Below are 25,611 nucleotides of genomic sequence, written 5' to 3' on the forward strand. Positions count from 1 at the left end.
TTGATTCTTTGAATTCCGCCGGGATGCCCAGGTATTTCCCAATACCATTGTTCTTCCTGATATTGAAGTCTTTCATAATTTTTTGTGCTTTAACCAGGGTAGTACTCGGGCTGAAGAGTATCCCTGATTTATCCACATTTAACCTCTGACCAGACGCTTCACAATAATCCTGTATGAGTTGCACCAAGCGGGTCACCGTATCCCCTTTATCCTTGAAGAAGAAAACCGAATCATCCGCAAAGAAAAGATGTGTAATTGGTCGGACCCCCCTAACTAATTGAATTCCATGAATCAACCGTAGGTTATGAGCGTGATCAATGTTGCGGGATAGCACTTCCATACACAGAATGAAGAGGTAAGGGGATAGGGGATCACCTTGCCGTAGGCCACATTTAGGCTTGAATTGTGGTAAGGGGGTGCCATTGACCAGAATTTCATAGCTTACCGTCGTCACGCAGCTCATCATGAGCGTAATCAAATGCTGCGGGAAACCGTACCTTACCAACACCGCTTCCAAGAAATCCCATCTGACTCTGTCATATGCCTTACTCATATCTGCCTTGAAAGCACCCAGCGCCTGTCTCCCGTATCCATGGGACGAGATTTTGTTGATGGCCTCATGAGCCACAAGAATATTGTCACTGATGCTCCTTCCTGGTAGGAAAGCATTCTGTGTCTCACTTACAAGCGAGCCCATCACTTTTGCCAGTCTATTTGCTATACATTTTGTCACAATTCTCATCACCACGTTACATAGACTAATAGGACGGTAATCTGTAACTCCCTCCGGATTTTCTTTCTTTGGGATAAGCGCAATAAAGGTCCTATTGACCTCTCGTAGCACCCTCCCAGAATTCAGGATAGAAAGGATGGCCTTTGTAAAGTCACCTTTGACCATTGACCAGCATCGTTGGAAAAAGACCGCAGGTATACCATCCGGACCCGGAGCTTTGAGAGGACCCATTTGGAAAACTGCTGCTCGGACCTCCTTAGCAGAGAAAGGCCTACTTAGTCGGTCCAACTCATCTTGGGGGAAAGAGTGATCAAGATACTTAAGCGTGTGCTCAAACAAGGAGCGGTCCCTCCATTCCACACTGTCGTCCCGGGATAAATAAAGATCCATAAAAACTTTCTGGAATTCTTCGCGGACCCGTTCTTCTTCATAAAGCCAAATTCCATCCGAGTCTTTTATCCCATGTATATAGTTTCGCCCCGCTCGACCTTTGACCCAATTGAAGAAGTATTTTGTGCAAGTGTCCCCGTCAATCATCCACTTAATCTTTGCTCGCTGTTTCCAGAAAACCGCCGCCGCTCTTGCAAAATCCGTCACTTCCTCATTAACTTTCGTGTACTCCTCATCCCCATGCCCAGCGATGGCCTGAGCCATACCATGCTCTAACCGTTGATCAAAATCATCCCATTTGAGCCTCCATTCGGCTCGTTTATCCAAAGTCCATCGTTTAACACTCGTTCGGATTCGAGAGAGTTTCCTACTCACTTGATACGCCGGAGAACCCTTATCACTTCTTTTCCAGTCAACCCGAATTTTTTCCACGCATTCTTCATGGTCCAAGACCCACGCATCAAGTTTATAAGGCCTATTTCCGGACATGGTTGTGAGATTCAAGTCCACTTCAATGGGTGCATGGTCCGAGATTTGGATAGGGTAGTGCTTGATACCCGTATTTGGAAAAACCCTGAACCAATCCTTCGACCCAAAAGCTTTATCTAGTCTTTCATAAACCCGTTGATCCCCCTTGCGATTGTTACACCACGTAAAACATGGTCCCTTAAATGGTATATCCAAGAGTTCATTTCGAATTTTCCAATGACTAAATTCATCCGCTCCTCCTATGGGTCGCTGACTCAAGCTTAATTTGTCACATCGATACTCAACCTGATTAAAGTCTCCAACCATGAGAAACGGTGCCTTACATGATCCAATCCACTCCTCAACCTCATGTAACACGAATGCGCGCAAGTTGACACTTGGAGCACCATAGAAGAGCACAAGATACCATACTAATCCATTATATTTTTGAACCATAAGGATAATGAAATGATTACAAGCCTTTACTAACGACATTCGGGATTCCTTCCGCCATCCCACCCAAAGTCCACCCGATGCCCCCACGGCATCAACCCCAAAACACTTGTCGAAACCTAAATTCCTAAACATAGGGAAAAGCCTACTAGCATTACATTTCGTTTCGATTAAAAAAAGAAAATCATAAAACTTACTACCTACCAACGCCCTTATTTTAGGAATTGTAGGGGCGAGCGTGTTATTAAGACCCCTACAATTCCATACCAAACCCATCATGGCGTAAGAGGAGGTTGTGAAGGCCCAACCTCCGCAAAGCCACCAACATCATCATCCACACCCCCCCCCCATTCACAAACTATGCTAAATGAATGCAATTCCTATATGTGACAATATATTATAAAATTGAAATCTAATGCAAGCTTAAATGAATGCAACTACATGATTAGCTATTCTACATATCATACAACTAACTAAATGCATACAAAAGGGAAATATGAATGATAAGGTTTGGATTTAGGGGATCATACTAGGCTTTGGATTTGAGAGGGAGCAAAAGTAGGCCAAGGACTAGGCCTCCTAGGACTCGTTGTCCTCATCATCATTCTCTTCCCCGGTTCCGAACTCGGACTCCCGGTTTATCCTTGATTGTGACATCGAACTCTTGCAACAATAAAATCCAATGAATCAACCTTGGCTTAGCATCCTTCTTGATCATAAATTGCTTGATAGCGGTGTGATCCGTGTAGACAATGACTTTGGAGCACAAGAGGTAAGGTCGGAACTTCTCAAAAGCATACACCGCCGCCAACATCTCTTTTTCCGTGGTGGTGTAATTGCATTGAGCATTGTCTAGGGTCTTACTTATATAGGCTATCACATGGAGCTCCTTGTCATGTCTTTGGTCCAAGACCGCCCCCAATACAAAGTCACTTGCATCACAAATCAATTCGAAGGGGAGGTTCTGTTTCTGGTCTCCATGCTAATGTGGATAAAACTCAAATATATTTTGGTGGGGTTGCTCAGGAGGTTAGAGCAGCTATTCTGACTACTACTGGATTTTCTGAAGGAAGCTTTCCTTTTCGTTATTTGGGGTTGCCTCTTGGTCCTTCTAGATATTCTGTGAGTATGTTTGATTCTTTGATTCTTAAGATTCAGACTAAGCTGCAACATTGGTCAGTCAAGTCTCTTACTTATGCTGGTAAGGCTCAATTACTAGATGCTGTAATTTTTAGAATTGAGAACTTTTGGTGTTCAAGTGTTCTCTTTGCCTAAAAGCGTGCCGCAAATGACAGTTAATCACTTAAGTAGGAATTTTTTCTGGGGCATTAAGGATGGGGAGAGAAAGATGCAGTTTAAAAGTTGGAATGCTATTTGTGCTCCTTGGAATAAAGGAGGTTTTAACATAAAGAATGTGCAAGTGTGGAATATTGCTTTGTTGCTTCAATGGATCTGGAAGTTCTCTAATGGTTCTAATAGTCTGTGGGTTAATTGGCATAAGCAGTATGTTCTGAAAACTAATACCATTTGGTCTCTTACTTCCAAAGATCAGTTTTCTTCTAGCTTCAAGGGAATTTTGGCTGCCAGGGATGTCTTTCTTACTAAATCAGGCTCTAGCCAAGTTGCTGGGGGTCTGCTTGACTCCTGGGTTACAGGTGGAAAACTTACTACAAGCAAAATTTATGAGTATTTGCTTGTTGTTCCTCAGCAGAAGGACTGGTTTTATGTCTTTTTTCATCAGAGCATTGTCCCTAGTCATAGGGTGGTTGCCATTCTTGCTGCTCAAAGAAGGTTGTTGTGATGGATAATCAAAAGACATAGGGGCCTCCAATTTGTCAACAGGTGCGAGTCTTTGTAAGCATGATCTGGACACTCATCAAGCATTTGTTTTTAATTTTTCGTTTTCGTTTTCTCGGGAAGTCCGGATGACTTTGACACAGTGGCAACATTTACCTATCAGTAACTTTGATTTGCTTGATCTAATGAAATGGAGTTATGATTCTATTTCCCAGGCTGGTTGGGCAGCAGCTTGGTTTAGAACGACTCTTGCTGCTGCCATTCATGGTATTTGGATGGAGAGGAATAGGCGAATCTTTATGAATCAGGAAGGCTCTGCTCAGACAGTGGTAAATAGAGTCAAGTACAATGTTGCAGTCAGACTGTATATGAATCCTAGATTTTCTAATTTTTTTGATAGACTTTGTGCTTAGTTTGCTCTTTGAGTGTGCTCATTTATTAGAGCTTGGTTTTGCTTGAGTATTAGACTTAGGCTGTTTTCTAGTGTGTTATTCTTGCAAAAAATTACTTGTAATTTCTTTCTTCATTGAAATGAAATGATAATCTTTTGCAAAAAAAAAAAAAAAAAAAAAAAAAAAAAAAAAAAAAAAAAAATCGAAGGGGAGGTCCCAATTGGGTGGTTGAACAATTGGAGCCGATATCAAGGCTTGCTTGAGCCTACAAAAACTTTCAACACAAGATTGATCAAATATGAAGGGAGTGTCCTTGGCCAAAAGTGAGGTGAGGGGTTTAGCGATTTTTGCAAAATCTTTGATAAAACGGCGATAAAACCCCACATGGCCTAAGAAACTCTTCACACCCTTGACATTTGTGGGTGGGGAAGTTTCTCAATCACCTCTACTTTCGCTTTGTCTACTTGGATCCCCTCCTTAGAAATTACATGTCCTAGAACTACACCCTTTTGTACCATAAAATGGCACTTCTCCCAATTTAATTTCAAATTATATCGGATGGCATGTTTGGAGAACAAGGGAGAGATTCTTTAAGCAATCCTCAAAGGAGGTGCCATGGACGGTAAAATCATCCATGAACACCTCCATAGACTTCTCTATGAACTCGGAAAAGATAGACATCATGGCCCGTTGAAGTGTCCCGGGAGAGTTGCATAAGCCAAACGGCATTCTTCGATATGCGAAGACACCGTAAAAGCAAGTCAAAGTAGTTTTTGCTTGGTCATCCGGGTGAATGGGTATTTGGAAAAACCCGGAATAACCGTCAAGAAAGAAAAAATGCTCATGGTTTGCAAGTCTCTTGAGCATTTGGTCAATAAATGGTAAGGGAAAGTAATCTTTGATTGAGGCGGAATTAAGCTTCCTATAGGCAATACACTTTCTCCATCCCGTGACCGGTCGGGTGGAGATGAGTTCACCATCCTCATTCTCAAGCACGGTCATACCGCCCTTTTTGGGGACGATTTGAACCGGGCTAACTCAATCGCTCCCGGATATGGAGTAGATAATTCCGGCCTCAAGCAACTTATCAACTTCCTTCCTTACCACCTCCTTCAATTTCTCATTTAACCTTCTCCTAGGTTGGGCGGAAGGTGTGAATCCATCCTCAAGTGTGATGCGGTGCATGCACACTCGGGGATTGATTCCCGTGAGGTCATCAAGGCTATACCCAATGGCTTTCTTGTTTTCCTTAAGAACTTTCAAGAGTTTTTCTTTTTAGGAAGCCGTTAGGTCCGCATTGATGATCACGGGGAAGGAGTGTGCCTCATCGAGATAGGCATATTCAAGGGAAGGGGGCAAAGGTTTTAGATCTACCTTAGGAGGGCTCGGACCCTCAACTTCATCCAAGATAGGTGGTAGAGCTTCATAGTCTTCCTCCAAATGTTCCCCCGAGCACTTGTCTTTAGCTTCTTCAATAACTTCTTCCAACATGTCTATGGAGTAGACACTTTCAAACATAGGTTGTGACATGGCCCCGGTCAAAGAGAATTAAACAACATTCCCTCCTACCTTGAAGGTGAGTTTCCCTTCCTTGACACTAATATTAACATCTCCAGTTGCTAGGAAAGGTCTTCCTAGTATGATTGGTGTTTGTTGATCCTCCGGGATGTCAAGTACCACGAAATCTGCCGGGAAGTAGAAGTTGCCAACCTTAATCGGCACGTCCTCAATCACATCCATCGGCCTTTGGACCGATCTATCGGCAAGTTGTAATGTCATGGAGGTGGGAATCATGTCATGTAACCCAATATTCCTCGCAATGGGGAGAGGCAAGATGCTAACACTAGCACCAAGATCACAAAGTCCCCTTTTTATGCTCACATTACCCACCGTGCACGGGATGGAAAAACTACCCGGATCTTGTAATTTCTCCGGCATGGGATTGAGTAAGATTGCACAACATTCTCCTCTAAGAGAGACAAGACTATGTCCTCCAATGCTTCTCTTCTTGGTCAACACATCCTTCAAGAATTTTTTGTAGAGCGGCATTTGTGTCACTACCTCGGTGAAAGGTAACGAAACTTCAAGCTTCTTCAACATATCCAAGAATTTGGAGAATTTCCTCTCCTCATTCATGGCTCTACTTCTATTAGGAAATGGGATTGGAGGGTTAATGGTCTTTTTGGGAGATGAGGCTTGCTTGGTGTTAGCTACTTTACTTGCTTCTTCGCCTTTCTCTTAGTTTCTTTCAACCACTTTCTCTTCGTCTCTTTAAACCACTATCTCTTCCAACACAAAATTCTCATTATCTTCAACATAGTCACCCACTTTCCGTTTCTTGGTATGGTCAACCCGACTTGATGGTGAGGGAGGTGGACTCTCCTCACCATCTCTCATCACATCTCTCTTTCTCTTAGCTTCATAGTCCTTGTAGGGGTCCTCCAAGTATTTCCCATTCCTCAAGGTCACCACATGGGCTTGTTGGTGTGGTGGTGGTCCATCCCTAGGATGGGAGCCTTGAGGAGGCAATGAGTGAGGGGACCTTTAAGAAGAAGAAGGGTTTTGGTTGGATATATATGAATCAAATGTCCTTTGATGTGCTTAGACATTTGATAATTCGGTCTTCAAAGCTTTGAATTGATTATCCACTTTGGCATCCATGTCCCTTAGCAATTTCTCAAGGGCAGAGTTGGGATTAGGTGGTTCTATGTATTGTTGATTTTGTGAAGGTTGGTAAGAGTTTTGTTGTTGTTGATACCCTTGTTGGTATCCTTGTTGTTGGTTGAATAGTTGTTGAGATTGTTGGTTTGAGTGGTAGCCTTGTTGTTGGTATGGAGGATTTTGGTTTTGGTTGCGGTAGTTATCTCTTTGATGGGGTGGGATGTAGTTTGGATTGTCATGTTGTCTTTGGCCTTGGTAGTTGGAGCCTTGGCCTTGGTTTTGATTATATTGCCTAGAATTGTCGGGTTTGGGTGGAGGCATATATTGAGGTTGTTGATATTTGGGGTCCAATGGTTGCCCCGCATATGAAAGCTTCGGGTCTTGATTAGGGAAGGCGCGGTAGAAGGTCTCATGACGTTGGTAGGAGATCCTAGGTGCACCTTGCCCTTGAAGAGCAAAGCACTCTTGTTGATCTTCTTGAGGAATAGATGAACAATACTCAATGGTGTGCCCCACACCGCCACAATAATCGCAAAACATTTGAGGAGGATAGTGCATAGGTGGAGACCTAGGTTCTTGTACGTAATAAACTTTGGAATGGCTAGGTCCACCTTCATTGGCATGCTTTGAGTCTCCATGCTTCTTTGCCAATTTGAACTCTTCAAATTCCTTTGTCAAGGTATCCAATTTCGCCTTGTACTCCAACTCTATCTTGGAAGGTCCTTCACTTTTTTAGTCAACATCTCTAGCATAACTACTCTCCATCTCGGAAATGTTTTGAATCATTTCGGTGATTTGAGCGTTATTCATTCCATCAAAATTTCCACCCGATGTCGACACGATCATGTCCCGGAACCTTTGCTCAAGAGTTTGGAAAAAGGTTTGGGTGGTCATCCATTTCGGGATGCCATGGTGTGGACAAGATGCTTGAAGGTCTCTAAAACGCTACCAAGCTTCAGTTAGAGTCTCCATTGGTCTTTGTTTAAAAGTTTGAATCTAATGACGAATTCTCGCGGTCTTATAAGGTGGGTAGAACTTGTTGATGAAGGCCTTGGATAGAGTTTCCCAAGTAGTGAACGTGCCCGGCTCATGGGAGTTCAACCATTTCTTAGCGTTGTCCTTCAATGTAATGGGGAAGAGCATCAAGAGCATTTGCTCCTCCGTCACACCGTTATGCTTAATAGAACCCGCTTTTTCTTTGAAGGAGGTGAGATGTTGGTGCGCATCTTCATTCTTCATACCATGGAAAGTGTCTTGTTGCATGTAGTTGATTACATGATGCCGGAGTTCAAATGTATTGGGAGCAAGGGCTCCATAGTTGATAGCCGAACATGCACGGTTGGGGTCCGGTCTATTGTAATAGCCCATCGGTTGGTCCGCCATGTATTCGTTTATGAGATTGTTTCGTGGAGATTCGGTTTCGTTTGTATGGTTGGAATGTTGTGAGTGAGTTGGTGAATTTTGTGGTGAATCAATGGGAGATAGGGTGGAAGAAGAGGGTTGTTGGTCTAAGTTATCAATTGTGGAATTGTGAGTGATTGGTGGGTTAAGAAAGGGTGGAGATCCTCGAATTGCCGAGAGAGTTAATCTTCTTCTTGCCCGGATTGTCTTCTCGATCTCGTGATCAAGTGAGAAAAGAGGTCCGATGTAGCACAAATTCATGTACTCAACAAAATATCAAATAGTCCTAATGCAAGGGTTACACTAGGACAAGGGGAGAAAACAAACAAGCAAACAACAAATAAAAGAACTAAGCCTAGATGAAAACAACTAATCCTATCCAATATTGTCGTCCCCGGCAACGGCGCCAAAAACTTGATGTGAATTTTATTTGTAATTCCTCGCAAGTGTACGATGTCGTTGTACTTATGAGGGTCGAACCCAAGGGACGGTATTATGGCTCTAAGATTAGATATTTAGCTACTAGTTTAGTTCAAATAAAATAGGTTTGAGAGGGTTTAACTAACTAGAGGATATCACTAAAACAAAGAAAATTAAATGAATGCTTAAGATGGTGAATAACAATAATTAAGAGACTAGGATATTGGGTTCACTCATATAGTTAAGGGGAGACATGCATAGGGTGATAAATTCGAAAGCAGAAGCATAGAAAAGACTCTATCTCTCGATATGAGACTAATCCCTAAGTTAAGATTAATTAAGTCCTCACCTAATCAACCCAACTATAATTTTGTCATGCTAATCCTATTTACTAGCCAAGTTCTCACTTAACAAGCAAATATAGATAGTGAAAACACTTAAATCCTCATTCAAGCATTAACACAAACACCTTGCATGCATAACAAAATTGAGATGCTTAAACTCAAGAATTATAATCTTTCTATGCTATAATCTACCCTTATGTTGCTATATGAGATCCCCCTCCATTCTAGTAGGGCACTACTCACACATAGCTATGATAACAAACACAAAATATGGATGCTTTGACATGTAACAAACAAGAAGAGACATAATGTAAAGATGGATTAATTAAATAAACTTGAATATATAAACAATTGAAAGATAAACAACCATAGAGAAGACATTATACCAATATTGAAGACAAAGTTGCAACCTTTGATTAAATAAAAGAATAATCTTCACCAATATCCAATTAACAACCTAATACTAAATGTAAACAATCCAACAATACTAATTCTAAGCTAGTATAACCAGTAACTAATGATTGATTAGGGAAAGATTAAAGTTTTAATTAAGGGTTTGAATAAGATTAAGGTAATAATTTCAGATCTAGGGTATGTGTTTACAATTGATTAGGGATGGGGTATTTATACTATCCCATTGGATTAGACAAAAGGAGAAAACAAAGCCCAATTTGCGCGATTGTTGTCCTATGCCGGCACACCGGCTGCCTTCCTCCTCAACCGGCAGCGTCACCTTCGAAATTTGGCCAAATTATGACTTGGGGATATCTCTGCCGGTGGACCGGCTGCCGGCCTGCCGGCAGAGAGTGCTCCTTCTTGGCTTTCTTCTTCATTTCTTCAATGAGGGGAAGCATGTGCCGGTTGACCGACTGCCAGCTATCCCTGCCGGCAGCGTGCACTCACAATTTTAGCTCCAAAAACTTCCTCAAATTTGGCTAAGTGTTGGCATGTGTTCCCTGCCGGTGGGCCGGTTGCCGGCCTGCCGGCAGAGAACTCTTCTTCAGAATTCCTCCTTTCTTCATACCAGGCTGTGTTCCCTGCCGATGGGCCGGCTTCCGGCCGAGAACTCTTCTTCAGAATTCCTCCTTTCTTCATACTAGGTTGCGTTCCCTACCGGTGGACCGGCTGCCGGCCTGCCGGCAGAGAACACTGCTTCAGCATTTCACCCTTCTCTTCCTCATGCTTATCGAACCGCCTGTCTTGCCCCGATTCCTCTATAACCGCCTCAAATCCTGCGAGAGGGGCACAAAATCATAGACGCGGGTATCGGGCACAAATGCAAGGTAAGGCGCACAAAGCCGACTCGATTGGAGTCGGAATGCATAAAAGAAGAAATGAAATTTGGTGCAAATAAATCATATATCACAAGTAGAAATTCTTAAAGTGAGTGGGAGCAATAAGAAGTAAGTACCTATCTTAATCGTTAAGGATAGAACTAGGTTCGAAAGAGAAGGTGTTAGACACTTAAATAGATACAAACCCCAAATAAGTAAAGATCTAGGAAGTTGGTCGTGTGACTCCAACATATTCCTTCCTGAATATCTATGGCATTGACATTGCATTCTTGCCAATTATCACATTATGAGTATTTGATACAAATTTGTGAAACATGTTAGAAATTGCCACATTTCATGATTATGAAATATGGCAAAAGGATGTCAAAACCACCTTTTATAAATGGGTATTTAGAGGAGAATGTGTTCATAACACAATCCAAGGGTTTTGTAAATCCTTAGAATCCTAACATTGAATAATCGTACGACGACTAGCAAGAATATGTTCAGAAATTTGCATGAATGGAACTAGTGTAGTTGCCATTTCATCCATGAACATATGAATGTTGTAACGTACTCATTTTAGTTTTGTATTTATAAATGTACCACAATAATTGTTATGATGTACACCAACTCTAAATAAGAATATAATTCAAGTTTTTGTAGAAAAACGCAAAAGGGTTTCTCAATTATGCAATTAAAACAAGCGTTGTGCCCTAACATACCACGATTAAGTTTATGGTGAGAACATACAAATCAAGGTAATTATATTCAACCTAAAAATAAATTTCATATAAGACTCGAGTTGGTGATCCCAAATTATTTCTCATTTGAAAGTCGCATTAAAACTAGTTTTGACTAGTATCCCACACCATTTGATTGTAAATCTCATGAAATGTGCGAATCTTGTATTCAAAGCAAGATGTTTTCGTGACTTTTCTTGAAAAGTATAGCGAATAGAATAAGTTATTTACCAAATTACACTTCAATGTGTATGGTCGAATATATTTTTAATCTGAGAAGGTCATTATTACTTCTTCTCTTTTACCGACGAACTAGGTAGATACTTGGTATCCACTTAATGAGGTAAAAAGAGAAATTCTTTGAATATGTTCAATGAATGTTTAAAAGGTATCAAAACCTACAGATTATAAAACCAAAGTATTAGTACTTTGTTAAAATTGGGAACAACAAAGTGAAGACTTTGATTTACACCAAATACAGTGTGATATGGTATCACAAGATCGCTATCATAATCACACCCCATGATGATATGGTGTGTTATAAGGATACAAGGAATCCTATACGATATAATTGAACCTTTACTATAAAGTTGGAAGAAGTTTCTATCACAATTTGTCTAGTATTTATTTTTCACTCTAAAATAAAACATAGTTAAAACAATTATGTACAATTCATATATGATATGATTAGGCATGGTACCTAAGTTGTAGCTTGTTTCGGAAGAAAGCATGTGGCTTTGTAACCCAACTATTACGAGAACAACAAGTTTGTCGCTCGTGATGCTGTCTTTTGAGAAAAGAAGTTTATTTCTTAAAGACAGAGTGGGAGAAAATGTTCAAGAGCCACAAACTGAGAATAAGACGTAGGAAGATGTTTCTTCTTGGTCAAAATCAGTAAATATTTCTTAGGAAGATGTTCCTACTTGGTTCTTCGAAATCTAAGTGGACAGGAGTCATGTTATTTTTAAAAGTAACAAACCTGTAACTTATTAAGATGCTTTATCTAGTCTCGACTCCACAAGACTCCGAAATAAGCATAAGCATGAAAATGTTTATTTAGCTTGGTTGGTTGGTGGCAAAGGGTTTTGCACGTAACAACAACGCCTCATTGTATTCGGATATGATTTGATATAGTTGGATTTTAAAATCATCTTGCATGAGTTTTGTAAATCGCAACTATCCTAAGGTAGGATACAAACTTAAGAAAAAATCTTAAGTGGAAGTTAAGGAGTTGAATTATATGTTTTGATCATGTGATAACTTTTCTCGAATTGTCGAGTAGTTCTGTTTATACATGGAGTTTAGTGGGAGTACGGTGGTATTATTAGTCTTATATGTGAATGACATATTGATCACTGAGAATGATGAAAGACTTAGGAGAGGAATAATACATTTCTAAGGTATCCAGACCTATAAAGATAGTTCTAAGAGGATATTAGCATAAAGTTAATATTCTTATGTTAATAAGTGATACGTGCCTAATAGATAGTCTTTTTAGTCTATTTCAGCACGTATTTCTATGCATTTTTATACTGTTTTTATAGTATTTTGCCCCGAATTGGCTACTTTGGTTCGTTTTGTCTATTTTGTAGAAATGAACGCGAAAGTAGTGGAATCGTACCCTTTTTCGTCCTTTTTGCATGCATTTAGAGGAGACGGGATTGTTCCAGAGTGAGATACTGCATTTGGAGTGTCGTGGCACGCATTACGAGGCATTCGGTAGCGGACTTGAGCTGAACTGAAGATGAAGCACTCGATCGAGCAGTTTTTCCACTCGATCGAGTGGTTTCTACATCCCAGAAGTGGTCGATCGAGCACTTTGTACTCGATCCTTAGCTTGCAGAAAGACCATCTACTCGATCGAGTGGTTTTCTGGTCATCGAGTAGTTTTTGCTGAGGATTTGGTCGATCGAGTGGTTTTAATCCACTCGATCGAGTGGTTTTGATGGTTTTGGGCTTTAATTAGCCCGTGTGAATGTTTATTTCGCAAAACTCTTTTACTTTGCTATTTAAGCACGCTTTACTAGGTTAATGAGGATATCTTTTCATCATATAAACTTTGCTACTGAGAACTTTGTTACGTTGCTTTTCATCCTTCACTGTAACCTTGTTTTGGGATTATTATTGCTCGGATTCGATTGTTCTTTACGCCGAACTCGCATTGATTGTAATTCCTTCTCTTCCTTTAATAATAATTAACCTTTTGTTGTTATAATTTCTTGTTTGTCTCATTATTTCCTTTGCCCTAATTTCTCTTTAATGCTTTTTAATTGTTATTTCATTATGTTTACTGCTGGGGATTTAATTGCTGTTAGTTTAATTAGTAATATGAGTAGCTAAACCCCTTTCATGTTGGGATTAGGGGACCTGCGGTAGAAATGTGATGATGTAGTGAATGAATTAGATGAATTAATTACGAGACTCTGTCACCATAGCATTTTAATTGTATTTATTCGACTTAGTTGAGTGCACGCTTCTATGTCACCCTTTAATCTGGCTAAAATTAATCCTAGATCGAAAGATTGGACTAAATAGGCCTGCTATGAACAGTAGACTACCCTAATGAGGATGAAAGTTAAGTTAGTGGTAATTTAGGATAGAAAGTGGACCGAAAAGACCTTTCAACATCCGTCTCGCATATAATTCATCTGAATCATTTACAGCTGAGTCACTAGACTACCGTAGTGAACCGAATTCCCGACATGTCCCTTCTCTCTTGATAGTTTAATCTTATTTCCTTGCTTTTACTGCTCTTTACTTTATTTCTCTTTCTTTTAAATCTCGTTATCTAGTAATCAATTCTAACAAAACCCCCCAATTGTTACCTTAGGACTAGAACTAGATAGCTGATAATTACATTACCTCCCTGTGGATTCGATACTCGACTGCCTCTACTACATTTTAGTTGGGACCGTTTGGTTTTGTCTTTGATAGGGTTGCGATAGCCGTGTCAATAAGAATCTTAACAAGTTCAAAAGTATTGAATATGAAGAACTTGAATCCACATGCTTCCGCTATGAGATTAATTCATTGCGATAAGATGTATTACCATTCTTAAACCTCGTATACTTGGAGTATAAGGAGATGTTACAAATCGAATCTCTGAGAGAAGTCTCTATATAGCCATATAGTTCATTAGTTAGTACTCAGGAAGTACTAAGGATATGAAGCTAAGCATTGAGAAATGAGATGGTTTTATGTGCAAGGAGTTACACAAAAACCATATTCTAAACACATAAGGATGATTGGAGAACCATCTTGGCTATAATTTTAAGGAGGATATCTGCTAGAAACGTCCTAGGCAGTTGAACAATGAGATATATACAACGGAAATTGAATACACTTTCAATAATTAGATATACAAGAAGGAAGGGATGATTTTAGGATTCGGTTTTGTGAATTGGAGGAACTATGGTAGTTCGTTCTAGTAACCGAAGGTCCTATCCCTACTCACTGTGAGTACAGTGGGAGCTATCCTAAGGCAAGAGAGCCTATGTCTAGATTGGATCTAGACACGTACTCAAGGATTTTATAATAAAGATTATACATAACAAAGGGAAAAAGTATATAGTAAAGTTAGGAAAATTCAAGGTGTTGCTAAAACTTGCTAACCAAGGCCTTTTCATAGGCTGAGCATGATAAGTCATGCCATTTCAATTGAGTTAAGATGTATAGTTATATATAATATTAAGTATGGATTATAGATTATGTAGTAATTGATATGGTATCAATTTTACATATATGATAATGCACTCATCATTTGAGTTTTATTCAAAACTCCTTTCTTATAATACTTTGTTTTCAAAATAGGTTGTCGAGACAATATTGAACCCTATTAAAGTGAACTGGATTAACATAGTATTCGCCCCTAGTCACTTATATGAGGTAACGTCTCCTAGTGACTAGAGTGTCAGTCGATTGATGGCAAGTTCAAGCGCCATAAGGTCACAAGAGATGACTAGTCGATCACATAGACAGACTGTAAGAGACACTTTGTCGGGCAGTGACCGCTTATAGAGTTCTGGTAATTCATATAGCCTGGTCGTGGCAAGAGCTACTATAGTATTATTTTGAGTCAATTCTTTGACTAAAGACTATTCGCCCAAGTTGGCACAGTTTCTAAGTGACTTTAAATTATGCTCTATGATTTTCGTAAATGAGGTCTAATGGCCATCTTTTGGGTCATGATGAGCTATGGCTAAACAAAGGGAATAGTGCAATAGGAATTGTCCATCCCCTTGTCAGGGTTATTTAAAAATCTCAAGGCCACTCGAGGAGTAGTGAATTGAAAATGTGTGGCCACGCTCGGAAGGTATCTACGGTAGATAATTCTGGTCAGACAGTTACTCTCTAGATCGAGGAAATCACTCTTGATATGATAACTTGCAAGAAAGACCTGCAAGACACCTTGCATTGAGTGGGAGATTGTAATAGGACAAGAGAATTAGTGACGCACACTTGTCTCGGACAAGTGGGAGATTGTTGGAGAATGTTTCCTCGACAATAGTGCGATCACATTATTAAAACTCATAATAAGAATACATAAAGGGATGATTCTTTTTTATACGTCAACTGATCAAAATTAATCGGTAATGATTGACTTACTAGAGTTTGACATTACTGTCGTTTGACAATGGTGATCAGTTGATCCCTTAAGGTCACACCTAAAGGACAATTCCCTTAATAGACAAATTAATTAATTGTATAATGATACAGATTAATTAATTCCTTAAAATTGTACAATTTACATATGTGAGTAAGAATATATATCTTATTGTAATTCGATTAAATAAGATTCGTTTTAGTAATTAAAATATTATATTACTAAAACTTTGTTTATGAAACAATAAAATTAAGAATGAACGGTTAATTATAATTGCAATATGTTGTAGATTATATTAACATGAACCATTTTATTTACTTGTAATTGTGAATTACTAGTCAATTGTTGTATATAATTAAATTAATATATGTAATGATATTTAATTGTTAAATATGCATTAATATTATTAACAACATGTTACATGTTACATGTTACACATTATATGACAAAATTACAAATTGACAAAAATAAAATGGAGTCCATTTTATCTAATGGACCGGTTTTTAGAGGAGAATTGGAGGGTAAATTGTTTAATTGTTTTTTTATTGTGGAGAACACAATGATTACAATTATAGGATAGCCTTCAACCTAATACTCTTTGATTAGAACAACTCTAAAAAGAAAAGGGGCATGCATTGGCTCTCTAATCCTCTCCCCTCCCAACCGGTTTTTCCCCTCTTCAATAATAAGAATTGTTCTTATTTTTTCATTCATTCATTCTTAGATTTTTACATCTTACTTCTCTCCATCTCTCTAAAATTAGTTTTAGAAAAGAAAATAAATTGTTCTCATCTAATATTATTTAGTTACTAAAGGTAGTAATAAGAAATATTATTAGATTATATTTTTAAGGTCTCTAATTTCATATATCCAGTCAATATATAAATTAGAATTAAGGGTTTGTCTTGGTGCAATTGAAAGGAGGTTCTCACAATATTAAGACAAGGGGATCATCCATTTATTTTAAGCTCAAGAACCAGTAAGAAAGGTGTTCTTACTTGTGCCCTTATAAACCGATTTTATCAATGTAAGGAACATTTTCATTACTTATCTATTTATATTTTGTTATGCATGCATAAGATCATCATATTTTATTAATGAGTAATTAGATATAAAATTAAAGATTTTAATTTGAGGGTTAATGAATCCTTACAGGGATGGCGTCTTATTGAAGAAATGGCCATTCATGTAGCTGAATATGGGAATCCCAGAGGAGGTAGACGGACAAGTGAATCTTTAGTGGTTGAAGTGGAAATCCCTAGTGGAAGGTTTGACAATATGGAGATTTTACAAGCTTTGGGTGCACATGAACAAGTCCATACTATGATTGAGCGAGAGGTAATTTGTGGTAGATGCGGTACAGAAGGACACGATCCTATTACTTGCATGGCGGATGTAGAGCGAGTCCGTGCTTACCAACAATTCAAGCAAGGAGTTCCGTTATCTAAACTTTATGAAGACTTGACCATGCCAAGTACCTCTAGCCCTCCTAATCCAATGCCACGACGAGTTGATTCACCTTCTACAATTGTAGAAATTGCGGAGTTGAAGTCCTTGGTGCAATCTTTAGCACTTCAACTTGAAAGAAAGTCGGACAAAGTTGACAACTCTATAGAAAAGTTGCAAGACCAAGTCACGCAACTTACATTCGAGCAATTAAGTCAAGTGAATCACCCACCTCAATGTGATTCGATCAATGCAATAAATCTCCGAATTGGTCTTACCTATGATGGACCAAAAATGCCGGAAAATAGTGATATAACTGTTGATGAAATTCCGGAAATTGTTTTGGAGGAATTACCCGAAGATGTCCCTGCTGAGCATCATCAAATCACTCGATAAAGTGATAATTCTTCTCGATCGAATGATCTGTCCTCCGAAAACATTCAATCGAGCAATCCAAGCATTCGATCGACTGGTGCTTATTTTGATACTCTGTATCGAGGAGATTGTGGTACTCGATCGAGTTGTTTGTCCACCAAAAACGTTCGATCGAGTAACCCAGACCTTCGATCGACCTGTGCCAAATATGATGTCCTCGATCGAGAGGTATGCATTCCTCGATCGAGTAATTTGCCTGAAGAAAACGCTCGATCGGATGGAAATAGTACTCGATCGAGTACTTACACCAGCGGAGATTCTATTTCAAAGCTTAAACCCGCTGCTGAGTCGTCTTCCCCTGCTGCGGAGATGCCTCGTTCAGATAAAGGTAAAGAGAAGGTCGCCGACCCACTTATTGTTACAAGAATTCCTTATCTGGGACGTCTGAAAGATGCTAAAGTCGAGCGACAGTACGGTAAATTCGTGGACGTGGTCAAGAACCTTCAGGTAACCGTTCCTTTTACTGAACTAATTACCCAGGTACCTACTAACGCAAAATTTATAAAAGATATTTTGACGCGTAAGAGAGAGCTTAGTGAATTCGAGATTGTTGCATTTATGGAAGAGTCTAGTAATTTACTTCTCAATAAAGCTCCACCTAAAATGAAAGACCCGGGAAGTTTCTCTATTACCTATACTATAGGAAATGAAGTGATAGATAAGGCTCTCTGTGATTTGGGAGCCAGCGTCAGTGTCATGCCCTACTCTGTCTGCAAGAAACTTAACATGGGTTACCTTAAAATGACTAATATCACCTTACAGATGGCTGATAGATCAGTTAGACGACCCTTAGGTATCCTAGAGGACGTGCCTGTTAAAGTAGGCAAGTTCTTTATACCAGTGGATTTCATTTTTTTAGACATAGCTGAGGATACCCGGACCCCAATTATACTAGGAAGACCATTCTTATGTACAGCTGGGGCCATTATTGATGTCAAACAAGGGCGTTTGACTCTTGCAGTGGGGGATGATGCCATCACTTTCAGTTTACCTAGTACACTTGCCAGACCAATGATAGAGGATACTTGTTATTCAGTTGATATCGTTGATGAGTCTGTTTATGAGTTCTGGTCGATTTCCTTGATTAAGGATCCACTGGATGCTTTGATATTGCTAGATGAGTGTGCAGATAATCAGGAGAACAATGACGATGTGTTGGATTTGCTTAAAGCTGCAATAGATGAGCGTGAACTCACCGACGCTGAAGGAGAGAGAGTGGAACAAATGATAAATACTCTCTGCGCTATAGAGGTAAAGGTACCCGAGTGTAAGCCTCTTCCTTCTCATCTTAAATATGCATTTTTAGATGATACAGACCAATATCCAGTCATTGTTAGTGCTAAATTGGATGATGATCAGTTGACCGCTTTGTTAGCTGTTCTTAAGAAAAATAGAAAAGCAATGGGTTATTCATTGGATGACATTAAGAGCATCAGTCCTGATATTTGTATGCACAAAATTGAGCTAGAGGAAGATCACAAGCCTTGCAGACAGGGTCAGCGCAGACTGAACCAGAAGATGCAGGATGTTGTGATAGCTGAGGTAATGAAGCTACTTGATGCAGGTATTATCTACTTTGTTGGTCATTCTAAGTGGGTGAGTCCAGTTCAGGTGGTTCCCAATAAAGGAGGAACTACTGTGGTCAAGAATGATAAAAATGAATTGCTATCTACTAGAGTAGTAACTGGTTGGCGGATGTGCATAGATTACAGACAGCTAAATGCCGCCACAAAGAAGGATCACTTTCCCCTTCCTTTCATTGATCAGATGGTAGAAAGGTTAGCTGTTGGAGCTAGTGTCCTCCACAATTAGTGTGATAACATTTATAAATCTCTTATAGGTTCACAAGGGTATACTTAGTATTTTACAGTTGATTAACGTTTACTTAATAACGGTTGGCTTGCTAGAAGTTTGACGTTATTATCATACTGATGGCGGTGATCAACTGGTCCCTAAAAGTCACACCTAAAGGATGTGTATAAGAGATGTGATTGTATGAAGATATAATCACATTGATGCCTTATATGACTAAAAGGTTAGTTCATGTATTTGACTAAACAGTTAGTCAATGTGATGATGAGACGATTATTTAATTCAATTAAATAATATTAGCTGAGACGAATTAACTGTTAAATTCGTAAATTGAATATAATATGTTATATTTAATTAATGTATATAATGTTAGCTTAAACGAATTAAGATGTTAATTCGTAATTAAACGTAATCAGTTATATTTAATTAGCAAATTATAAATATGCGATATTTATAGTTAATGTATATATTATACGATATTGTCATAATAAATGTTGACAGACCGGTATTAATAAATCGACTGCAAGCTGTTGTGCGTGGACTTATTAATACATGTCGACATAAATATGACAATTGAAATAAAATACACATTTATACATTTTGAAAACCAACCTAAAATAAGAAGATATTTTTCTCCTTATTCTTGTGGTTGGTGAAAACCGAAATAAGAGTAAAAAGAGGAAGAAAAGATTTTCCTCTAATTACTCTCATTTGCACGGTTATAAGGGGGAAGAGAGAGATCATTTTTCTCTTAATTCTTTTTTACCTATGATACGTGCCTAATGTATAGTCTTTTTGGCCTATTTCAGCACGTATTTCTATGCATTTCTATACTGTTTTTATGGTATTTTGCCCCGAATTGGCTACTTTGGTGTATTTTGTCCTTTCTGTAGGAATGATCGCGAAAGTAGTGGAACCATACCCCTTTTTGTCCTTTTTGCATGCATTTAGAGGAGACGGGATTGTCCCAGAGTAAGATACTGCACTTGGAAGCGTCATGGCACGCATTACGAGACACTTGGGTGAAGACGTGAGCTGGAATGAAGACAAAATCAGTCGATCGAGGGGATTTATGGTCGATCGAGTGGTTTCTAGCCCTTCGATGCTCGATCGAGCTGTCCTTGATCGATCGAGTATTTCGCACAAGACCAAGTCCTCGATCGAGTAACTGTTGGTCGATCGAGTAACTTTTCTTTGAGATGTTGGTCGATCGAGTGGTTTAATCCACTCGATCGAGAGGTTTTCACGGGCATGGGCTTTTAATTAGTCCGTGTGTTGTTTATTTTCGTAAACCTTAGTGTTTTTCTATTTAAACCTAAGTTAATTAGGTTATTAGGGGATCTCTTTTTGACTATCTTTCATACTAGAAAACTACTGTACCTTGCTACGTTACTTGGCCTTCTCCACTGTTACTTTTATTTTCGGATCATTATTGCTCGGATTCAGTGTTCTTTACGCCGGATTCGCTCTGATTGTAATCCTTCCTCTTCCTTTATTAATAATAATCATTTGTTGCTTTAATTTCTTGTTTATGTTATCATTCTCCTTTGCCCTAATTTCCTTTATTGCATTTTATTGTATATTCATTATGTTTTTTCTTTGGGAATTTGTCTCATTGTTAGTTTAATTACGAACATGAGTAGCTAAACCCCTTCGTGTTGGGATTAGGGAATCTGCGGTAGGAAAATGACGATGTAGTGAATGAATTAGATGAACTGATTAAGAGACTCTGTCACTATAGCAATTTAACTGTAATTCCCGACCTAGTTGAGTGCACGCTTCTATGTCACCCATTAAACTGGCTAAAATTAATCCTGGATCGAAAGATTGGACTAATTAGGCCTGCTATAAACAGTAGACTACCCTAATGAGGACGAAAGTTAAGTTAGTGGTATTTTAGGATAGAAAGTGGACCGAAAGGACCTTTTAACATCCGTCTCACGTTAGTTCGTCTGAGTCATTTACTGCTGAGTTATTGGACTACCGTAGTGAACCGAAATCCCGACATGTCCCTCTCTTCTTGATAGTTTAATCATATTTTATTGCTTTATTTACTTTTCACCTTATTTCTCTTTCCTTCAGACTTCGTAGTTTAGAACCATTTTCAAACAAACCCCCAATTGTTACCATAGGATTAGAAATAGATGACTATATTTGCGTTACCTCCTGTGGATTCGATACTGACGCCTCGCTACATTTTAGTTGAGACCGTTAGGTTTTATCTTTGATAGGGTTGCGATAGCCGTGTCAAATTTTGGCGCTGTTCGGGGAGGCAATTGTTCAAATTATTAGTTGCTTTATGTTTAGTCCTTCTCAGTCTAAGGGACACCCGTTCCTTGGACTATTCTTATTTTTTGTTGTAGTTTCTTCTTATGCGCGCAGTCGCAAGGTGGTCCACTACTACCATTCGATCCAGAGATTGAAAGATCTTTGCACGTAAAGAGGAGATTGTTTCAAGATCAACAGTTAGAGGAAGAGTCTAGTTCTCGTTCCAATTTTACGAGAACGAATCGTTCGCGGACAACCCACCGTCTTCTCCGATTTCTAATTCATCGGTTGAAACCGTTATCTTTCCAGACTTTTCGAAATGGCCGAAGAAGCGACCATTGCAGTCATTTCGAACCCACCGTGAGGATCTTTACAAAGGGTTCGAGCTACCGGGGAAGCTCGGAAATTCGAGCCGAAACCTTCTTACCTCAATATGGTTGGGAAGAATCGGTTCGGTGGGGCCGCAAACGAGGATGCAGCGAAGCACATGGAGACTTTTATTGATTATTGCTGCTCCATACCCCCATCTCTTTGGCGTGATGGTGATCGATAAAAGAAACCTTGTTCATCTTCTCACTCCGCGATCTTTGCGAGGGATTGGTATAGGGATTTGGACCGAATCGCTCACGCCATAACCGATTGGAATTCATTGGCTTTAGCGTTCTATAAGAAGTACTTTTTCGCATCAAGGACTATTGCCATTAGAGCTCGGATAACGAGCTTCAAACAAGGGCCCGACGAGAATTTTCACGAGGCATGGACTCGATTTAAGAAGCTAGTGCGAACCATACCGCACCATGGTTTCGAAAAGTGGAGTCTATGCAATCATTTCTATAATGGATTGTATGACGATCAGAGAGCCATTTTGGATCCGTGACTAATGGCCGGTTTCTTTGAAAACTTGGGAGAAACCAAAGGGTGGAAGATCATAGATGATTTGGCCATCCATAAGGCTGAATATGGGAACTCGAGAGGAAATCAAAGAAGAGCTGTTGAGTCCTCTTCTGTCGCTGCACTTGAAGCCCTCACTGCAAGGTTTGACAAGTATGAGCTAGGAGGAGTTTCCAAGGGGGGCATGTACCGAGGTTAATCTTTGTGACATGACGGTCCTTTCGTCTGTAGAAGATGCGGAGGAGAGGGACATGTCTCAGATCATTGTCCCAGTCCTTTTGAGCAATGCGCTGCCTTTCAACATTACAGGCAGAACAACAGTTACTACGAGCCAAATGTCCACCCCAATTTGAGGTGGAGCAATCAGAACGTGCTCAACCCCACGGCTCCTCCGAACCAAAGAAAGAAGAACCGTATATTCCACCACATAAGAATCAACAAGGCTATCAGAAGCCTCCGTCTTTCAACCCTCCTAACCATGGTACTTCGTCATCTAGCGGGGTGAGTGAATTGAGCGAGTTAAAGACTATGATGCAAGCTATATCGAAGCAATTGCAGCTGAATGATCAACAAAATCAACAGCAAATCGCGTCACATAAGGCACTTGAGACTCAAGTTGCCCAACTTGCTGTAAATCAATCCTCGATAAAGCCGGGTCAATTACCGACTCAAAATGAGAAGAATCCCCACGAGACGGTAAACCTGATAGAATTGAGAAGCGGTCTTTCTTATGAGGGACCAGAAGTGAAGAAATCAGACCCTAGGGAAGCCATAACTGATGATGAACAGTGCTCTGCCAAGAAAAAAGGGCTCACGACAAAGGAATTACTCGATCGACTGAAGACTGGTGTTCGATCGAGTGGAAAAGGTGAAGAAAGCCCTCGATCGAGTAGTCTTTCTGCTCGATCGAGTGAACAGGAAGTTGAGGTTGATCGATCGAGTGGTAATGTTACTCGATCGATTGATTCAAATGAGGAAACTGCTCGATCGAGTGAGCATATTGTTCGATCGAGTGATAATGATGACGGGAAGCTTATTCGAGAGCCTGCTAGTGCTCGTTTAAGCGAGAAATCACCGGAAAGACCTCGTTCTAGAGGTAAGAGGCGTCCAAAGGATACCGAACTTGCACCAGAAGACACTTTGGAAGCGAGAAACAAGGGGCTTGAGATACCAATCACGGTTCCCTTTCCGAGGCGGCTGCAGAATACCAAAGTTAATCAACAGTTTGGCAAATTTATTGAACTTTTGAAGAACTTGGAAGTCTCCGTGCCATTCACTGAATTGCTGACTAAGGTACCCTCTTATTTAAAATTCATGAAAGAAATTTTAGCACGTAAGAGGACTATTAATGACAGTGAGACCGTAGCTTTAACTGAGGTGGGGTCACCCTATTTCAAAATAAGTTACCCCTAAGCAATCAGACCGGGTAGTTTTTCGATTCCTTGTCACATCGGTATGCAATTGATTGATAATGCGCTATGCGATTTAGGCGCTAGCGTAAGTGTCTTACCTTTGTCTCTGGCTAAGAGACTTGGTTTGACAAAGCTGAGTTGCACCAACATGATCGTGTCAAATGGCCGACCGTAGTCTATCACGGCCATTAGGTATTGTAGAAGACGTACCTGTTCAGATCGGGAAGTTCTTTATTCCCGTCGATTTTGTTGTCTTAGATATCCCCGAAGATGCACACACCCCTACTATTTTAGGGAGACCATTTCTATCCACTGCCCGTGCAGTAATAGACGTCAGTGGGAAGACTTTGACCTTTCAGGTAGGGGATGAGGAGCTGATTTTTCATCAGTCCAAGTTCCGGAGAGCTCCCATGCAAGCCCAGCCTTGCAATGCTCTCTCTTCTATTGTCCCTATTATTGACACTCCAAATGAAAATTTGGAGAATATTGCTGTTATTGTTAACCCTCCGCCTCAAATTGAGAGCAAGAAGGAGGAAAGTTCGTCTGTTTTCCTTGCTGCAGGTACAGATGAAAGCAAAGAAGGAGCTGTCAATGGACGTTGTAAATCGTTGTCAATCAAACTGGAGCCAAGGATGCCAAAGAAGACGACAGAGGAGCGAGAACGAAGAAAGTTCGAACCTACGTGGATTGGAACTACATTCCTCCTACTGTTGCAAATAGTGACTCAAGCTCATGGAAACTGAAGAGGTCGGTCAGTATTGCTGAGGTGACGTCCTCCAGTCAGAAGCCCACGAAGGGGCTACTGAAATTTGATGAGAACTAAACGGGGAAATGCCCCGTGTAACACCTTGTAATAGACAATTTTTGAATTTCTTTTAACTTTGCTTTATTACGTTTTAATTAGGACAATTAGTTTAGACAATCTTTTTAGCATAGACTAAGACTATAGACTGTGTTTTTGCGTTTTTGGTATTTTGGGATGTTTTTGGATATGTTTTATGCAGGTTTGGGGAAATTTCACGCAATTCGAGGAAGAAAGGACGAAATTCAACGAGCCTTCAAGAGGAAAGTCCTCGATCAAGTACTTCTGTACTCGATCGAGTGGAAATTGGATCGACCGAGTAGTTTGTTTGCTCGATCGAGTAAAGCCAAAGGAGGTGTTGATCGATCGAGTGGATGTTCGTCGATCGAGCACCTGGGACACCAAAAGTCCTCGATCGAGTGACTTAAAATCACTCGATCGAGTGAAATGAACAGTGGACACGGGAGTTTTCTTTCTTAAAACTCTTTATTCCTTGTTTCTATTTTCATTTCAGCCTAATTTCCGTCTAACCCTTCCCCCTAATTGCGATTTTAACTCCCCAAATCACCATTTTTCTTGCCCAAATCACCAATCTGCCACCTACAATCCTTTCCTAGCATATTAATCTTCAAAAGCCCTTTGATTTCCCCTTTATTTGTGCTCGTTTTTCATTTGTTTAAAGGGATTTAGGGTTTGCGGGTTTTTCGATTAAAATCCGCCTTTGTTGCTTGTTTATTTGAAGTTTAATTGCTATTATAGGATCATCATCATCAAGTAAGTGTTTCATTCACACTCTTTGCATTTTCTCTTCAATTAATTCAAATTTCTTGAGGTGATTTTGAATTAGGGTTCGAAAAATCCATGTC

General features: G+C 39.8%; 1 protein-coding gene across 1 annotated transcript; it reads right to left on the minus strand.

Moving 5' to 3' along the window:
- Positions 1-5,781: 5,781 nt before the first annotated feature.
- Positions 5,782-6,369, minus strand: LOC141588137 (uncharacterized). Its single transcript, XM_074409591.1, has one exon. The coding sequence runs from the start codon at positions 6,367-6,369 to the stop codon at positions 5,782-5,784; it is 588 nt and encodes a 195-aa protein (XP_074265692.1).
- Positions 6,370-25,611: the final 19,242 nt, after the last annotated feature.

The sequence above is a fragment of the Silene latifolia genome, chromosome 6 (genome assembly GCF_048544455.1).
Source record: "Silene latifolia isolate original U9 population chromosome 6, ASM4854445v1, whole genome shotgun sequence".
Lineage (NCBI taxonomy): Eukaryota > Viridiplantae > Streptophyta > Magnoliopsida > Caryophyllales > Caryophyllaceae > Silene > Silene latifolia.

What these genes read in the sequence shown, in the direction of transcription:
- LOC141588137 (XM_074409591.1), bottom strand. Translation starts at nt 6,369, where the DNA reads ATGAATGAGGAGAGGAAATTCTCCAAATTCTTGGATATGTTGAAGAAG.